Raw genomic sequence first — 19599 nt, forward strand, 5'->3', positions numbered from 1 at the left:
ATGTCAAATGTAATGGCTATTCTGTACGTAACGTACAAATAGCCATGTCAGATAAACGTCAGTACATACAAAAGTTTGCATAATATTGTGCAAGGTTTTCGGCAGAGGGGTAAGCTCCTAAAGGCGACTCCAGTTATTAAATTCTCTATGCTCCAAACAGATCATCGGTGCGAATTGATAGTTTTTAGTGTGGATGAAACATGGTATGTCCCCGATTTTTTGAAAAGGTTTGGGCCGGCCACCACCACCATCACCACCAGATGATGCCACCAGCATTATCTGTGTCAAGGTTTGGGCGTATAGATGCATAGTCTATTGTAGGTATCATAAGTAGGTTGGTTGGGTAAGGTAGGTTACAAAAATGAAAGGAAAATAATTTTACATGACACAATATTTATTCCATCTAACAAAACACTCGTTATAAACCTCAGTACAAATCAACAGATTTTTATCAACATAAAACAAGGGTATGGACATCTGCATCCCTACTCAGCAATTGAAATATATGTAGCTTTAGTAACTAAAATCAAAATTACTTTAGATGAACATTATTTTACGAAAACTGCCATGAAAATTTATTTGATCTTTCTTACCTAAATAGTAAACTTGAAATTATAATAGATTAAGTAAGTCGACTTACTATGACTGGCCCTTTCCTTACTTGTAGGCACCCCCAGCTGCAAAAGTTCACGGCCACTTTATGAATGAATTAAAATGTCTATATACGACGTAGTACAGACATATTTTCCCGAATGGCGCGCGGTAGCATAAGGTACCAACATGGTAATGGGACCAATAAGTTTGTGTGAGATGCCTTTTATGATACGACTCGCACTGCATTTCGCGCGCGCTACCTATATACCTATAGCAAGCAGTCGTATCATATCGCACCCCCGCCTCGCATCTGAGCCGATCAGGGGGTCTAGCCAAGATAACAAACGTACATCGTAACAAGTGCCAAAAGAAAAGATAAAATATATTTGGATGACAGATGCCACGACAGTAACTATTTCCATACATTATTCAAGATTCTTGGCTAGGACCCCAGGTACCTAATCATGGGGCCCCGTCACTGTCAAGTTAAGGGGTTATTAAATTTATGTTTTTGCCGGACACTTTCTCCTACCTTGCTGCTAAGAGAAACAGGGAAACATTATGTACTTTTTACCTTTCTCTGTCCCTCTTAGCAAAAAGTGTCCTGAAAATGGATACATATGTATGTAACCTCTTTAGAAAGGGCTTTAATCTGTTCTGTTTTGTTCACTACATATAATTTTGATAATAAATACACAATGTAAATAATGTATACATTTTTCTATTTTCCGGAAGGCAAACAATTTTTATTGCTAATTAGCAACCTAATAAAGATTTAAAAAACGAACGGATTAAAGCACCTAACCTAACAGTGTAAGGGCCACTTGGACCATTCACTAACCCGAGGATAACCGGTTAAACCTGAAGTTGCCATAGATACCAGCACAATTCGACACTGGGTTAGGTTTAACAGGTTAACCCCGGGTTAGTCGGATGGTGCAAGTGGCGTTTAGTTAACTAAGTTATAATAATAGCTCATTGAATAATTCGTTTTAAGACCTTTCTCCGACCAAAGATTCAGTAAAACCAATAACATTTATTATTTATGTACAAATTGGACACAATACAAAATACATCTTAAATAATTACGAAAGTAACTATCCGTCAAAACCCGTTCCTTATCGCTTCCGGTGCAAAAGTGCCCATAACACTCACGGCATTACCCCGCTGAATGGCTATGGACAGCCTCTGCACCAGAAATGATTCGGAGCGGGGATCCTCTCCCTTTTGCCTGAGTCGACGGCCTATGTCACGCACAAATTGTTTCGCGTCAGCACCCCAGCAGCCCGCCGTTTCCACCGCAAAAGGGACGAAAATATAACCCGAGCCCAAGGGAACATACTTTTGGCGCTTCACCGCCGCCTGAGACTCGGCCGCCGCTCCGGCCGCGCGTGCCGTGCGACTGATATGAGAGGCGGCGAAGGTGCTGACGCACGTAGCGTCCCAGACCAGGCACCGCCCTCTCTCCCACGGCACTAAGGTTAGGCCATCAGGCCGCTTGCCGTCCGTGCGACTTAGACCCGGAGGCTCAAGCACAGTTCAGTAAAATATTTCTGAGCATGATAAGTAGTGGACCATTCAGCATTTTTAATTTATCCTCGTGCCGCCCAATGTACATTAGAGTGTACACTCAGTTTCGATGGAATGTGAACCTTAATTAAAAACAAAGTAGGTAGCATTTCATTTGTCTCGTAAAATTTTCGAACAAGAGAAATTCAACCCAATTGAAAATACAACAATAACTTTGGGTATTTTGTATGGAGGTTGGTACAAGGATAATTTCAAGTTACTTTATTATTTTCATGAAAAAATGTCAGGATTGGTATTTTATTCTCACACATTTAGGTTACCTCATCGTATGTTTAATGTTTATAACACTTTTACAATGTTTTCAATAATAACTAAAAATGTAGGTAGGCTTTTAAATTTAAACTTCCATATATTTAAATGAACTTTAGTGAGAGAAAGGCCAGTTTTAAAGTAATCATCACATTCATATACTATTCTTTATTATAATGTATATAATAAACATCTCACTTGGGATTCTTAATAACTATACTATACCTAAACTAATAATACTCGTAAATACATAAATAGGTATTTTTGGTAATAATTTGGTTCCGTTAGTTTATTCCAAAAATCGTAAGTTATAACAAAAACATTATTTAAATTAGAATTAAACAACATAGTGGACATGATTTATTAAATACTTAAGTAAAATTTAGGTAGTAATCTTATTAACATGTAATTTGATATTTTTTATTCTATTTCACAGAAAAATACAGGAAGGTTTAGGCAATAATGATTTTGAATCATGGGTAGATATATTTATTTTCATCTCATATTTATTTCATAAATATAATATATTATATCCTTTCAACACATCCATAGGCATTCTCTAAGTGTATGTATAAATAAGTGATAGGTACATAGACGACAGATATCTTTAATCCATTACAAGTGTCAAATAAATTTAGTCATGTTATCAAACTTAAAACCTTAGATCAAAAAAGTAAAACGGACAACAGTGAAAAGTACCCAAGCCATACGAAGTCAATGCAATGACGAGTTTTTAATGTTTGTACTTGCCTCTTTTGCTACATTTGAAAATGAAAAATATTTATTTCGTAACCTATTACAAGTAAACTTTCCACATCTGTGCCGATGCCTCTTTTTAAGTAATATAACTAATAGAGATACTTGTATAAAGAAGCACCGCTTTTCCGTAATAGTAGCTTATAATTCGGCACCCTTGCATACATATTTTTGAACGCAGAGGTGCTAAGCTAAAACTATTGCTGCGCAGAGGCGTTCAAAAGTGCATGGATAGATGTCGACCGTATAAAGCCTTAATATTACGGTTGAAACATCTCCATGTACTTTTGAGCGCCAGTGTACATGTTGGGTGTGTGTATTTGAAATGTTTGCAAAATTATCAAGGGTAAGGGATTCAAGATATCATTCATGTCATTGGGAACTTCTTAGGTATCACATTCATACGTTTTCTATCTAACTAAATACGTTTATCGTACGTGTAAATAATTTTCATAACCCTTACGTTACGTGCTCTATCATACTCCGGTTAACGTCCTACTTGTATATGTTACACTTATTTTAACTTGTAATACATTGGGGGACGGTTCGTATTAAATAAAATATTTTACGATAACTTTTATGGATTAGTATTAAGGGCCTGAGTTAGAGAACCTCGAAGTTAACTAGTTTCCTGAAGGCTTAAGAAGGATTTGTGCGGATAAGTCGAAATACTTTCAAATCAGTACTTAGGTATATTTATTTAATATTAGGAAGGAATATTGAAGATTGTATTGAGCTCAAAATGATTTTAGTGAAAGGACAAATGTCTACAAAGGAAAAAAAGGAGAAATGTGCGCCGCCTTAGGTTGGAATTTTCGAAATTACCTACGTTAATTTTTAATGCAAGGCGCTTGACTTATGTTAAGGCGGTTAGATGGCATTGATTTGGATATTACTCTTACTCTTGAGCATATTTTAGTTACTGTTAATAAATGCCAACGCCATAATGATAGAACTTGTTCACCTTAAATTAATACCGAAACACGATAGGTACCCAATACCTCCCTAAACTGAAAATCGTAATTAGATTCCAAAAAAAGTAAGACTGCAATAATTTGTTTGTAAAATAGTAAATTCCTTTTTATAAATAAACACGCTAAGATAATTTATTTATTGGTAATTCTACTCCTATTATTTATAAAAGTACTTTTACTTAGTTATTTTTACCTGTTTTTTCATAAATACAAGACGCGCTAGTAAAAAGTGGCAACATTTTTTGGAATCTTATTATGATTTTTAGTTTAGTTGAACAAAGCATTATTTTAGGCGACAAGTAAAGTATATTACTAATATTAATATGTAACTAACTTGTTTATCGATTTACTTATACGTTGCATAACTATAGAGAGTTCTACATAGTCAAGTTGCTAGAAAAAAACAACATAAATGCTACCACATTTTAGGAACGCAATAGTTTACTTATAGTATGGGCGACTAAGAAACGTATGGTACCACTATAAGTGGTGGTTAGTGGCACCACATAGAAGCCAGACACCACATACACAATTACACACAAAGCCATGTTCCTTGAAGAAGAAAAAAAACCTTTAGTTTATAGCTCTCTTAATAAATCGTTCTACTTCATTGCTTAACATTAGGGAACTAATCCTTCACGTTTTAATAACTTTACCGTAAATTAAAGAGTTTTTCAAACCTTGTAGAAAGGCGCTGAGGACCTGTCGTTACATAGGTACAAGTGGGGCACAACACAACAAAATGTTCGAAAAAAACCGTTCTGCCAAATCTACCTAGACATGACTCAGTCAACCACATCAAACCACGCAAACCGAGAAGGTAATCTAAATTATTTTAATTCCAACATACCCATTTAAAGTTGGGCGAAGGCCTATCTAGTGCTCCGGCTACTTGGTGCAGTTCACCCACTAAACTAAAACTAATAAATATACCGATTTCATAAGCAAAACCGCAGCAATGGGACCTAAGGATCACATTAAGTTCTATAATTACCTATGTATAAAGCCTAGCTTGTTTGACTGTTATTATAAAACCAGTTGACTCGGGCTTTCAATATCAGTCAATAAATTGTTTCTGATATTGACATTATTGACCCATTTTGTCTTAGTATTGAAGTTAGATGCTATCGAACTAAGGACATAAGTATAATAAGTATATAAAGAACTTTGTACGGTTCACGCTTTAAAATACATATACATTCCTGTTAAACTCTTTACCTCATTATATAAACTTTCGTTGCTAATCGCTCATTTTGGTAATAAGCCTTAAATCTCTAGAAAATACATATGTGCATAGCAAGACTTCTCTTGCTATGCACATATGTACAACGTCCCTGCGAATTTTATTGAGAACATAATTTTATAAGCAAACCCGCAGCATCATAATATCCAGTCCTCCTCTGTTTTCCACTAGAATTAAATCAGCAACATTGTATGATGCACCATTTTGGCTAATGTTCAAGAATGTCGTCCAACCGAGAGCGTAACTAACGTGAAACGTTCTGTTGAGATTTTGTCAAGATTTTTTAAAGACTATTTTATTTTTCAGATAGAATCCGTAATCGGTAACCGATAATCGTTATTTAAGTAAATCGTATTTACTTAACTGAATATATTATGAAATATTACATATTTGGTTTTGTTATTTTCGAATAACCAATTTCAAAGTTTCAACAACAATTATCATCAGTCCAATGTGGAAAAACAAGTCGAGATGCGAGTTATATTTAATTTGATTTACAGGATAAATTGATCCATTGCGCGTTGATTTCGAAGATAAGTATAAAGCTTTTATTCAAGTTGTTTTGAAATCTTGGATAGGTACGTAGTTTGATACGTAGGATAACGGGTTGGCTTAAAGTAATGAGAAATTTTGTTTTCGGACATAAAGACAAAAAGACAATGGCCATGGATTTCTGGATGTTATATTGAAGAACTATGCAATATCCAACATTAGAACCAAATTCAAGAATGAAGTAATTGGCCTCCCTTGTGTTAGTTTACGTAACATGCTTCTGACCGTTTGCTTTTCACTTTGGACAAACTACCAAGTACTCTCTGACTGATCGTTTTGTAATTACACGGTAAAATTTATTTTATTCTATAATATTTTTGCCTACTATCGCAATATACATATCAGAGTATATAATATTTGCCAAAATTCTTCGATTGATTTAAGTCTTGGGGATATTCTAGGGTTGGAAACGTTTAGTCGTTTTTCCGCGAGAGCCTAAAACCAGTTAAAAACGTCATTGCATACATTTTACCAAAATATGATACATAAACAATTTTCTCTAAATATCAATCAGTTGCAGATTTCATGAAAATGTTAATCAGTTAGCAATTGTGAATGATGGCATGATATAGATAACAAGCTAATATGCCGAAATAATTAAAATTAACGGCAATAAAACAGTTATGGAATGTAAATAAAACGTTGTCCAAAGCATGACGCAGAGGGTTTGAACACAGTTATGAGAAATCGGATGTGGGAGATGTTATAGTATATATAATGTTTTCTTGTAATTTAAAATATGCTCTTGTTTGTCACTGTAAAATTTCGAAAACCCACAGCTATTGTCTTTTTTTTTATATTTCCGAAAACGAAAATTCTCATTACTTTAAGCCAACCCGTTAGTAGGATACGAGTTTACTTCAAAATTCGTGTTGTCTCTTTGCATCTTACTCACAATTTGCTTATCGGTATTGCCGCCCGGGTCAAACAGCCACAAATGAATACATCCCAACGTTACAAAACGGAACAAGTTATAATACGTATGTTTTCTGTAACAGGAGCAATACATTAAACTGTAGGCTTTACTCCTCAAACTGACCAACATTTGTTCAGCAACTTTTGAAAATAACTCATGGTTTGATTTTTATTACACTTTAAAGTTTATTCTAAGACGCTTTTGTTATGTTAAAAGCGTCACAAGTAACGTCAAACACACTGATGTCAGAGTACCTACATTGAAGGCAATATTTATTTTGTATGAAAAAGAGGAAGTCTAAGGATTCATAATTTTTAAAAGTTGCTGAACAAATACTGGTCAGTTTGAGGAGTACAGCCTTTAGTTTAATTTATTGCTCCTGTTACAGGAAGCACCCTGTATATTACATTACTTTAATATATCTATGGACTGTTCTTGAAAGACAGCTTTATTAGCTCCGGAATATATAGACTTATTTTTATATCAAATTTGAGTTTGCAAACGTAATTTGCAAATATTATGATACGTTGGGTATAAGTAACTGTTTTTAAGCTGCTTATCATAATAATAACCCATTAAATTAAGCTACGGTGAAGTAGAGTAAACTTGGTTGATATAAAATATATATTAAAGTATATATATAGGTTTATAAATGGGCCCGGATTCATATTACATTAAAATATGTAGATTTAGATGTTCGTTATAATTCATCTCCATCCCTTAATTCATAATAAATGCTATAATTATATATTTATATTTTACAAAACTCGTAAAGCAACAAAAAAGTATTATTTTGAATTAAGCTTAACTTTACAACTAATAACACCTTAGGTTATCACAATACATAAGTAACTATAATAATTTTTAAAATGATATGTTACGAAAGTAAGTACTTAATTAAATATAATCACGCATAAGTATATCATCTCCCTTTAGGTGTAAATATAAAAATACGAGTTGGTAAATGTATAAGACAGGTATAAAATAACACTGTATTGGAAGGAATGTATCTCGCAAATAAATTAGTACTTAGGTCGCAAATGCGAAAATCATCTAATTTTGCCAAATGTGTGTAAGTAAGCTAAGAGGTTATCCCTCAATTAAGAGATCTATTTGCACAGTGTAACTAAATATAACTAAATCTTTTGATGCCGTATTTTATCCTATTTCTAATCTAACGTGTATGTCTTTAACAAATAATGTATGCTACTCAATTAAAACTAATAACTGTCTGTCTGCACATTTTGCAATCTGATATCACTTTTTTTTTACCTTCCGCTTAAATTCCGGTACTTTCCATTTGTTCCATAGAACTACGGCAGCCTTAGAGTTTAAACTCGTACAAAAAGTCTTAGTCCACGATAGTCTTAGTCCTATAGCACTAATGAGAATTACGCCAATCGCATTGAGAAACCCTTCAAGCGCACCGCCTAATTCCTAGCTTACAGTACGCTGACCCCAATTCCGTAAACGTTATATCATATCATAAAACTTTCCAAAAAAAGCAGCCTTAGTTTATATAAGGTTGCTATGCGATTAAGATTAATTCGTAAACGTTTCGGACAGAGGGGTCGCTTTAAATAAAGAGTTGCCTAAAGAAAAGTAGAGGGCGTTCGCGTGACATAAGAGGACGGTTGCCATCCCAGTCGAGGTCGTCTTGTTCCTGAGCCGTGCCAGCACATGGTTTCATCTTTAAAGGTCTAGTAGATGAGGAAGCTCCGCATCTTCGGCATTGAGCACGTCTCACGCCTAGAGGCCTGCGCCACCACCAATAACCTTCCATAGATTCTTCGTAACGTGCTTTATCAGAAGTTGAAGGTCTTTCCTCGTACCGCTTATCGGAAGTGGATGGGCCTTCGTACCGGGCGGTGGTCGGGCCATCATAGCGGACGGTGGAGCTTGGGACCTCATAACGCGTGTCTGAGGTGGAGGGTAGTTCATAGTACTGTCTCTCTCGACTGGATGAGGCTCGGTCAGACCAGGTGGAGGTTTCGCTGTCGCAGGGGGTGACGGGAGCACTTTGTATAGGTTTCGGAACGTAGAGCGTATGAGTTTCTTCGGTGAATGATCCGCGTTTCTGGAATTGAAAAAAAAAAAGTTAGCGTTAGTAAGTGGATTTTTGTAATTATCTACATCCTAATCCGTTGCCATCTTATAGTATACCTAATGGTCGAGCTAGAGAAGATTTTCGAGTGGGTTATGCCAGCAACATGATCTCCCACTTTTACTAAAGCTAAGCATATCACCTATACTCGGTGCTCGGTGCACTACTATTAAAGTAGTGTCTGTCTGTGTAGTATTTAAAATTTTATTAAAACAAAATGCAAAATATTTAGCCTAAGATTAAAAATAAATAGAAGGACAAACTTACTGTCATGAAATCGTAGTTTGATCTTCTGAAGCGTCACACCTCTTGTAGGAACTTGATGGGACACACGCCCTGGCGGTTGTCCCCCGATCGGATCATGACCATGCCGTCAACCTCGTCGCCCACTTGGATCACGATCTGGTCGCGCAGGAGCATTAGGCCGTTATCGCCGTCGGATACCTTAAAATTTATAGAACATTATTATTTTGAAACGAAAAGTTTGTGATGAGAAAATAGTTACATACCTACCTATTTTGAGATGTTATTGAAAATTCCGTATAAATCTGACATTATTGTACCTGCAGTAAATAATACAATTATTTTCTTATTTTCATTGGATCATAATCAATGTATGTACTTAAGTATTTATTTATTTGTGTATATATGGAGCTCAAAACAGTGGCAGAGAGAAGAACCTAATGGCGATTACTCTACCGACAAGAGCCAGGCTTTTAAGAATTATGATGATGACGTACGTATATCGTCGCCTGGCACCCATATAATTATCGCAAGACCGAGAGGCATGGCGTGATCTGGTGTCAAAGGCCAGGATGCCAGGAATCACTTTGGGTCGTTGCATCATCGTAATAAGAGTAAGTAAGCATTCACAAACTAACCTGTAAATTATGCGTAACTTGCAGCGGCCGCTCCCCAGCCTGCAGCTTCGTGCAATATTTGGAGGGGAAGTATCCGATCTTGCCCAGGCACTTGCCCTTCCACCAGTCCGGGTCCGAGGTGTCGATGACCGTGACCTTGTATCCCGCCTTGAGGTCGAGCTCGTCGGCGTGCCGGGACTTGAAGTTGTAGAGGATCACGTAGAGGTTGGTTGGCAGGAGGCGCTGATGCTTCTGGAAATGAGAGTTTTCTATTTTTAAAGTGGCAAGCGATTAACTTTTTTTTCTAATGGAAAGCGGCAACACAGCATATACTTAGGTGACATTGGGATATCAACTGCATTACTGTTGTGGTATCGTTGTTGCCAAGTTTGTACCTATTTGACCTATCTGTCAATATCCTTGATGATAATGAATTACGGAATGAACGTCATAATTGCTGCGGTAATGCGGTGTCACGAAATTGACAGATAAAACAGCAGTAACAATCACACCACCACAATAATAAAGCTGCAGCTGACATCTGAATGTCACCTTAACGTAATAAATAAGCCTTACTGGGTCAGTTACAGCCTAACGACTTTTGTATAAAAACCTAAATAGATTGTATTTGACGGGGAATACAGACCGAAATACGCCCAAAAAAAGAAAACAAGATTTCGATAATTTATTCTCGTGATCGTCAATGTTGTTAAGCACAGCCATTAGTGGCTTTTGTTACATCAGATTATAGTTCTTCATATAAAAAATAATCTCGCATCTTCAGGAAAAAGTAGATTCATCACCTGTCAATGTCATATTATTATCATAATATGAAAGTATACCTAATCTCGAATCACAGCCCAGGATACTGAGAAACCTACTTACATAGGGATATAAGCATTTACATAGCGTTGCGTCTCGTATTACAGACGTTAGATACAAATGGCAACAGACGAAACATCGCCTTGAAATAAACACAAAATTTGTACATTTCAGTCTCACTGCGGTGTGAAGCAGTAGTAAACGAGTGAAATTATCTAAAGGCTATTTGCACAAATTTATTCGAACATTGTAGCTGAAATCACCATTGGAAAATCGACATCGACATCCACACCTTTTCCAATTTATCAATCAGGATTAGCTAACCTAATCCTAAGTTATTGACGCGGGCACTAGTTTTCAATCACGAATACCAATCTAGAGAGGAAACTAGATTGGGACATTATTTGTAAAACAACTCGCCTGTTACAAAATTTAATTCTAATTCTAAATCTTTGGTTTTCTAAACTACACAGTATAAAATGTTATCATTAAAACTGTTATCATTTCACTAAAACAAAACGTATTATCTCCAAAATGTCTTAAACGCAAGCGTTTGTTAAAATTATCAACAATATGCTGCAGTAAAAAAATTGTCAGCTTATTTTAGACCATCCTGTAAAAATTAATCTATGTCTACAATGGATAATTGCTAGCATGTTTGGTGTAGTCTTTATGTTATACCTACCCCAAGCATAACAAAAGCTCTTAGCAGCTCAAAACAATTTGCTTCAGTAAAACGTCAGCGAATTTTAAAACCCCGTTTCAGCCAGACGTTGAGCTGATTCCTTATTCCTAAAGTATCTGTTGCAAAGTGCCAAGGAACTTGATATTCTTGAAGTAAAATCATCTTATAGTTTTCGTATTTTACACTGTGCAGACAAAATATAGTAGTTAAATGGAACTGTCACTGAACGGCTATTTCTTCCTTTACAAGCAGTTAGTATGGATGATCTATAAATATTTAGCAGTGATTGCAGTAGAGGCGTGCTATAAAAATATTAGAAATCCCATGTATTTACACACTAACGTAGCAGTAGAAAACCTGAAGGGTAGGTACTTGAATTTTATAAAATTGTTAAGTTGGTGATGTCGAATATTGTTGTTAAGTTGATGCATGCGACGTTTACTTAAATAAAGGGGCGCAATGATTAACAGTCCGCCGGACGGTATCGGCCAGTCAGTTGTTCGGAACTGTCAAAATTTTGTTGTAACTGACAGGCCGCTACCGTCCGGCGGACTATTGTGAAAATGAAAAATGGAAAATTGACTATTTGCCTTTTTTCGATCTTGCATGTTGTAAACTTATGTAAATGTAAGAGATAGAGCGGGAAATACGAACAAACGAACGAAGTGGTGAAGATTATATAGCCCAGGCTTCGCCCGGATGGTAAAGTAATTCAATGCTTAACATATTAGACGCCAATGACCGATATATCCGCACCACAGGTTCAACGCCAAAGACTGATTAATCGGTCACATACCACAGAATAACATAGACCTACGTGCAAATGCATAAAGTTCAATTTCAGTTTTGATACTTCGGTAACGTGATGTGGCGTCCGCGTGACAGCTTTTGAGTTTGACACGGTGTCGAAAAAGTTAATACACCAGATATACTTACACTAGTCTGTTTGACTGGCGACGGGCAAGGGCTCGCGCTGTTCGACGAAAGGCTTTTGTCAGGCTCATCCGGCAATTCCACGCTGCTCATCCTTCCCCCGCGAGCGCTCAGCAGCCGCCTGCTATGCACCGGCGATGATGGAGCTATAATTCAGATACGAAATCAAGAACCGCTTGCATTACCACAAATTTTCTTTGTTGCTGTTATGCCGGCTACACACGTAACTATAAATCGTAGCGATTAATCTGTGCAGTCCGATTTGCGCAGTTTTATCTACCGTATGTATGACAAATCGTTGTCCATTATCGTAACGATTTGTCATACACACTGTACATAAAACTGCGCAAATCGGACTGCACAGATTAATCGCTATGATTTATAGTTAACGTGTGTAGCCGGGGTAGCTCTTTCGCACCAAGTTATGCTAGTTAGATCTACAGTTGCACAGACTTTAACGTATTATATAGTTTTTTTTTTAACTATAAAGTACGCCACGCATTTTCTATGCAAGAAACAAATGAGCTTTCCACAGTATTTCCTATCGATACTTCATATTTACTTTAAAAAACAGGCGGTACCGTTCAGATTGAAATCGGTGCTGGCTGAAATCTTTTGGTTCTTCTCATCTCACTTGAGAATTAAGACAAATGTTTCTTATCTGAGAATTTCTGTGCAACTGGGCTTAGGTTCTTAAATGGGCATTGATGTTAACATTTAGATGCATGAAGTGTCAATTCATACTAAAACAATTGAAGTGACAACCAAATGCACTATAAATTAAGAATTTATATCGTCATAATCAAGTTTTAAATTTCAATAGAATTTGGTTGGCACTTGTCTTGTTTCAGTATCAGTATTACTGCATCTAATGGTTAAAAAACTATGTTGATTTTTTATTTAAAAATTGCAATTGATTTGCTAATCGATACAAATTATCGTTCAAATATACTTACTTATAGAATCAAAGACAGAAATGATAGTTCTTTGCAATTTACGATCGGCATTTGTCAGTGTGTTTCAATAAAATATCAACACATTGTTTTTGTTACAAGACATTTAAAGCGTGGCAATCATCAATTAGAGCTCATTTACATTACACGTTTTTGAATATTTTCAGAATTTGATCCAAGTTTCAAGAAGTGTACGCAGCTACGCAGTAACGAGAGGATTGGGAAGTCTCTAAAGGACTTGTTTATGCTGAGAACATAAGTTATAACGAGTTCTTTGCGAAATGTTTTATTAAATTTAATAAAAGGTACACGTGGATCCTGTAAACAAGCCCTTGTCAGTACATAAATACTTACGTAATATTACGTGCTAATTTTGTCTTTCCTGTTCTGGATTTCTTTTTACTGTACGTGTACTGTTATAATGATGGTAATACTTTTATAATTTATCGTGTTATACATCACTCTCGTTGATACATACTTCTTAGAAAGTGACGGCCATAACAGGCTAGATTAAGCCCTGATTTAAGTCAGGAGCGATTTTTATTCGCGCATCAAATAATTAAAGATGCCCACAAAATACCAGTTCGCCGGATACCAGCCTGTTCGGATCAGAACAACTGTTCGGATCTGTCACCTTTTTCGTTTAACTGACAGGCTGATATTGTCCGGAAAACTGGTAATCTGTAGGCCCCTTTAGTACCAAGTATTCCAGTGTTATCAAATTTTAGGAACAGGAGAGTCAACATTGGCTTTTCTGCGTCTGTAACTATTTTTTATATGTTAGTGGAATACGATACATATGCGGTGCATAATATGAAAGGTTATAAAACTTGAGTGTCTTATGAGATTAGGATGCTTATCAATCTATTGTAATATGGACAAACAATGTTGTATCAGTAAATCGATAGCCGACCGCTAATAAATACTTTCATCCTTGACTCGGGTTTTATATTACCAGTGTAGGTAATGAGTCTATCTATATGTTCTGATATATTCTTTATTGCTATTGGATGGGAAGTGGTTGCTACGAGATTTTTTTCTCGTATTAAATTATGAGCAGAATAATGTCAGAGTCTTCAATAGTCGTTTATTATATTATTTTATGGTTGGCCACTTGATACGGCACGACAGATTCTTTTTGAACATCATGGAGGGCAAGATTAAGGGGAGAAGAGGCAGAGGAAGGCCCAGGACATAATTATGTGAATATGTCAGCCAAATAAAAGATAGAGTAGTTTCTGTCGTATCGTATAGGAGGGAGTTAAAAGGCTGGCCCAGCAAAGAAAAGAGTGGTGATTAAGTCCTCCACCGACAAGAGCTTAGGGCTTAAATATTGATGATGATTATTATTACAAAAACACCTCTCAGATTTTTATATGATTACAAGATATAAACTTTACATGTATGTAAAAGAATAGAAATTTTAAAAACTTTTGTTTATACTAATAATACTGAAAGAGTTTATATTTACTATTTAAAAAAGAAAAAGCATACTGTATGCACATGTAGTTTTTGGGCAGTTTTTCACCTTATCGGATGCTCGCTCTGGGGTTAAAACACACAAGCCATGATTAAGCACTTTTTCTGCGCAAGCAATTTAAAAATCGTATTGTAAGCTTTTCTAGCGGCATAAATTTTTTTTTTGTATTTAACAATCTGTGAAATATTTAGAATGTTCTAAAAGTATGGAAACTTTGACTAGATGTCGTCCATCGATTTACTTTTACAAGAATTAGGAAACTAACATACACGATCGTGTGGTATAGTTATGTATCATATGCTTATTAATCTTAGTAAAGCCATGCCTCGTGCATAGTGCCCTGCTCGAACCTAGAACCAAAAGAAGAATCAAAATGACATGCCGTTAAACCAAATGTGTAGAAATTTCAGATATATAAGTGAAAAATCATATAAAATTACACAAAGGTGTGATGATGATGATCGTATGGCAGTGATGAATAAGTTCGATCAACGAGGGTTTTAACTTTAATCACAGTCAACCCGAAAATGTATTACGGAAAGGTAACGAGCGAGGTGGCAATGTAAATCACACCTCAATTCAATTTTGGATGATTATCTATCTATACATTGTAATGGTTAAAGTGTAAGGACATTTATCGTTCCGTAACATACAATTACTTTCGGATTTTTAATACAAAAATATTTATTTTCTCGTTGATTACAATATGCGCATGATCGATTATCATCAATATATGTAACATTATTGCAAAGCTTATTTCGTCCATCCATAGCGTACAGCAGCAATGTACGCAGTAACACAATTCTTCGTACAATTTCGTGAATCACCTTATAAAAACGTCGAATAACACCACATAGTAGTATATCTAAACAGCACAACAGTCATTAAGATCTATACACACGCACACAAGCCAAGCTAGAGGGAAATCTGTAAGGATAAAATCGCCTGTGCGAAAACATAGCTTGGTTGACATTTAAGTACATTTATACATTACCCGAGTCCAAATTACCAAGAAATCACTAAAACGTCAAGTTTGTCATATTCCTGTTTGCAAACACAGGCAGGTTTGAAAGCAAAAGCGCATAAAAAGAAGTACATATTTTGAAACAGTTACCCTTAGTATGCAATTTTAGTTACCAGCATAAGTCTAGTCTAGTAGTAAACACCTCAACATATTGTAGAAACAAATTTTTATTTTGCGTAAATTTGAAAGAAATCAAATAACTTCAGTTAGGTAATACTGAAAGTTTGTAAATACATACAACATTAATATCTTAGATACCTACTTATAGAATTTGTTTAAATTAAAATAAATCAATCTATGCGAAATTGATCCAAAATGTAAAACGCTCTATTTTATTATTTTCATTTCTTTAAAGGAAGAAAGTAATGGTGACTTGATGCCAAGTTCTGACTTAGACGAGACTTATGCAAGCAACTAGATATACCTACCTACCTATAAATCTCATTTATAGTTTCTATGAAAACTACTTGTAAGGAATCCTTGATTTGCAGTTGGCAACATTAAGCACGCTTTATGTGGGCACAATAGGTACATTTCCCCTGAAACCGCATAAAGCGGCTGAAAGCCGAGACTATTTCTGCCGTCGAGTGCACTAAACTCTTAGAATATTAAGAACAGGAAGGTATGATCTGGTAGATGTATTTGTACTGAAGGCATTAAAAACCGAATACTTAATCTCCTTTACGCCATTTACAAGAGTGACGGAATTGTGTTGGCTTCACTTACAGATCGGCTGCATAAAGCTATACAGTTCTAATATTCTTAGTGGAAAACAAAGGAATGTCATTACTTTCACCTCTCCTGCGTGATTCAGAGGATATGTATGTAAGAGACTTCTGGTTTGTTGGACCCGGGTGTTTAATAGTACTCGGGTGTGCATACAGAGGACGCGGCTGCTTTGCGAGGGCTGATCTCTCCCGGGTCGCCGCCGCAGTTCACCGCACTCCGGAGAATCCAGGGACAGGCTCTTCATTCTAAGGTTCAACTTTTGACGTCTCGGCGAGTGCGGCGCTATAACAGTCACGCATGATGAGCACACTTACCCTTTGAGACGCTGGGGTAAACTAGCGTTACAGTGAAGGTTTTGACTAGGTTTAAAGATATTCAAACAATTGCTAATGTAATGTGGTTATTAGTAAGTGGGGCATATTTGGTTAAGAGATTATTCTATGTATTGATAAATAATGATATATAAGTACTTATTACAGTTAACATTTTATATGCAAATTGTGACAATTGAAAGATGTAAAAGTGTATTAAAAATATCACACGATAAGCAACAAATATGAAATAGTAAAATACACCAATTTAAAATATGTGCGTAAGCGTTGCAAACAATTCTAAATATCTAAAATGAAGTAAAAATAAGAAAGATTGAGAATAGAAAATGAAGAAAACGTATCAAAACCCTGCCTTATTGTTAGTTGAGCACTACTGAACCTAAGCACTATTCTACTCTAGTTTTCTACGGTTTTTACGGATGAAAGCATCCTACTTGAACGGACTATGGTTGCGGCGTAATCATTGCCTTACAAAATAGTGAATGATATCTATTAATCGGCCCGTCATCAGCAGCGTTCATTGGATAGAAACAAACAGATATGGCTTCGAATGAGGTAGCAAAATGCTCATTGCAACGAATCTTCGAATGAACAAAAGTCTACAGGGAATCGCTTAGATACGATGTCATTGTCGGTACCAGGTAATGGACTGGCGCGGTCGGCCTGCCTCAACATTTGGGCACTCTTCGAGTTCTTCATCGACCCTGTATGGACAAAGTAAACAGCAACCGTCTATAATTGATCAACTACTGAGTTAACTCAATGCCTCCGTACTGCCCTGTAAAGAAGTAAATGTAAAGGTTGCGAAATGAACAAAAATAGTGATAGAAAGGTGTTAAGAAAGCCAACGGAACAAAATGTTTGTCGATTGGTTAGTCAAATAATGAGTGTTGAACTAGATACTCCGCTGTTAGCGTGAGGTGAGTTGCTCGTCGCGTGAACTAGGCTAAAGACAATTAAGTCACTCAGATCTCGCGAAAAAGAAGCAATCTTCGAGTCCTCGACTGTATATTTGTTCGTGCGTAAGTAAAATAAGTAAGTTAGCGGTATCGTGTCAGATGTGTATCGACGATATAAAAACGCATGCAATCGTGAGCGCGCCGCCAAGCCATGCACCACTCATCTGCGGGTAATCAGAATAAAAGTAAGCTGCTCAGTTCTGATTTTTATTGTAACAAGTAACAATATACATATCACAGTACGCGGGGCGCTTCGGGGTTTGTAATAAGGGAGTCCGAGAAGCGGCTGAGAGCTACGTCGAGACTGTCGCCTACGCGATATGTCTAAATTGTCTGATCTCCACGGGTCGAGAGTTAAGGGATCATTTTTTCTTGCGCACGCTGCCGGCGGACTTAAGGATGGAGGGCGGAGGATCGCCGTTTTCGTTTGTGATACAAAGAGGCTGTCCGAAAGGCCGGTAAGTTGTCTCCTCCGATTCTGCAAAGACAACGGGCAAACAAAACAAAATAAATACAATTAAATAAACAAAACATACCATAAAATAAATTGTAGTAAAATGATAAGAGGTTAATTGTACACAAATAAATGCAAATAAAATTAATAATAATAACGATTAGGTAGGGGTTAAATTTAGAGATATGACTTTATTATTTGACTTTTCGTGAGACGATCAATCCTGTAAAGGACGGGTACAAGCATCTAAAGTGTATTGCCGAGCTTTGTCTATTGATTACTAAACTAACACAGCAAACGCAAAATAAAAATACATAAGTTATAACATAAATGACGATCGAACACACATCGGATACGAGGCACTGTAATCCACTTAGAGGACGGGACAAACAAAGCTCATTTCGCAGCTGTGAGACAGTGAGAGAACGATGCGCTACGGCAGCCGTGGGCGCATACTTTCCGGCAGAGAAATGGACCGGTGCTGCGGCGAGCAGCGGCGCGAGCGCGAACCCCACATGGACAAACTCTTGACGCCGGCGAACAGGCGCCGCCGCATGCCGCCGTCGGGCCGCGCGCCGCCTATGACAAGCACCGCTCAGTACCGCGCCCGACACCCCGCAACCCGCCCCCGCTTGCGCCCGCGACTATATCAAATGCGTGCAAAAAGAATTCGACACTACTGAAAACGAGTGATAATCTGAGTGAAGCTGCCGGTCGGCCGCCGCGCGCCTCGCCGGGGCGGAGCGGCGCGGCGGCCGGCGGCCTACGGCGCGGCTCGAGCGGAGAAGCGAGCGAGCTCGGGTGCGGCGCAGACCTGAGCTGGAGGCGACGGGCTGCGGCGCCACGGCCAGCCCGGCCAGGCCCACGGCAGGCCGCGCCGGCGAGCGCGCGGGCGCCTCCTCGGGCGCCGCCGACACGCGCACTACCGGGCCCCCGCCGCCCGGCTTCGCGATTTCGTTGGCTCGCTTCAGAACTTGGTAGGTCTGATCCACTTCCTCCTCTGAGCATCGAGCGAAATGCGGTTAGAGACAGATTGCGATCGCCACATCGACCGGGATGACATGAAACTCGTCAGTTATAATAACAACACATGTGTTTTAGGCTGGAATAGTATTATTTGTGGTTAGTGGGTAATGTTTGTGGCGAACCTATTTGTGATAATAGATTTGGAATGTTAATGTTCTTGAATGCTCGGCTCAATAAGGTGCAGAGGGGTCACTCTCCTAACAGTTCAGATCATACTGTACCCTCGTCATAGTAGCTATCAAAATCATCATCGAACTCGACCGATCCCTTGAAGGAGATCTTGGTGAGCCTCTGTCCCGGTAGCCACCCGTCCACTGGTGAATAACGTGAAGTTAGCTTCAACTATAATTTACAGTAGCAGTGT

The 19599-nt window shown here is 37.5% G+C and overlaps 1 protein-coding gene across 1 annotated transcript in view; it reads right to left on the bottom strand.

Annotated features, from left to right (window-relative positions):
• Nucleotides 1-376: 376 nt before the first annotated feature.
• LOC134666012 (uncharacterized) overlaps nt 377-19599 on the bottom strand; it is a 234362-nt gene continuing 215139 nt past the window's right edge. The window contains exons 15-21 of the mRNA XM_063523093.1: nt 19024-19209; nt 16618-16746; nt 14981-15061; nt 12282-12424; nt 9860-10090; nt 9246-9422; nt 377-8951 (exon numbers count right to left, since the gene is read on the bottom strand). Of these exons, the coding sequence (XP_063379163.1) occupies nt 9279-9422; nt 9860-10090; nt 12282-12424; nt 14981-15061; nt 16618-16746; nt 19024-19209 (914 nt within the window). The 3' untranslated portion in view covers nt 377-8951; nt 9246-9278. The remainder of the gene's footprint in view (nt 8952-9245; nt 9423-9859; nt 10091-12281; nt 12425-14980; nt 15062-16617; nt 16747-19023; nt 19210-19599) is intronic.

Source organism: Cydia fagiglandana, chromosome 7 (assembly GCF_963556715.1).
Source record: "Cydia fagiglandana chromosome 7, ilCydFagi1.1, whole genome shotgun sequence".
Taxonomy (NCBI): domain Eukaryota; kingdom Metazoa; phylum Arthropoda; class Insecta; order Lepidoptera; family Tortricidae; genus Cydia; species Cydia fagiglandana.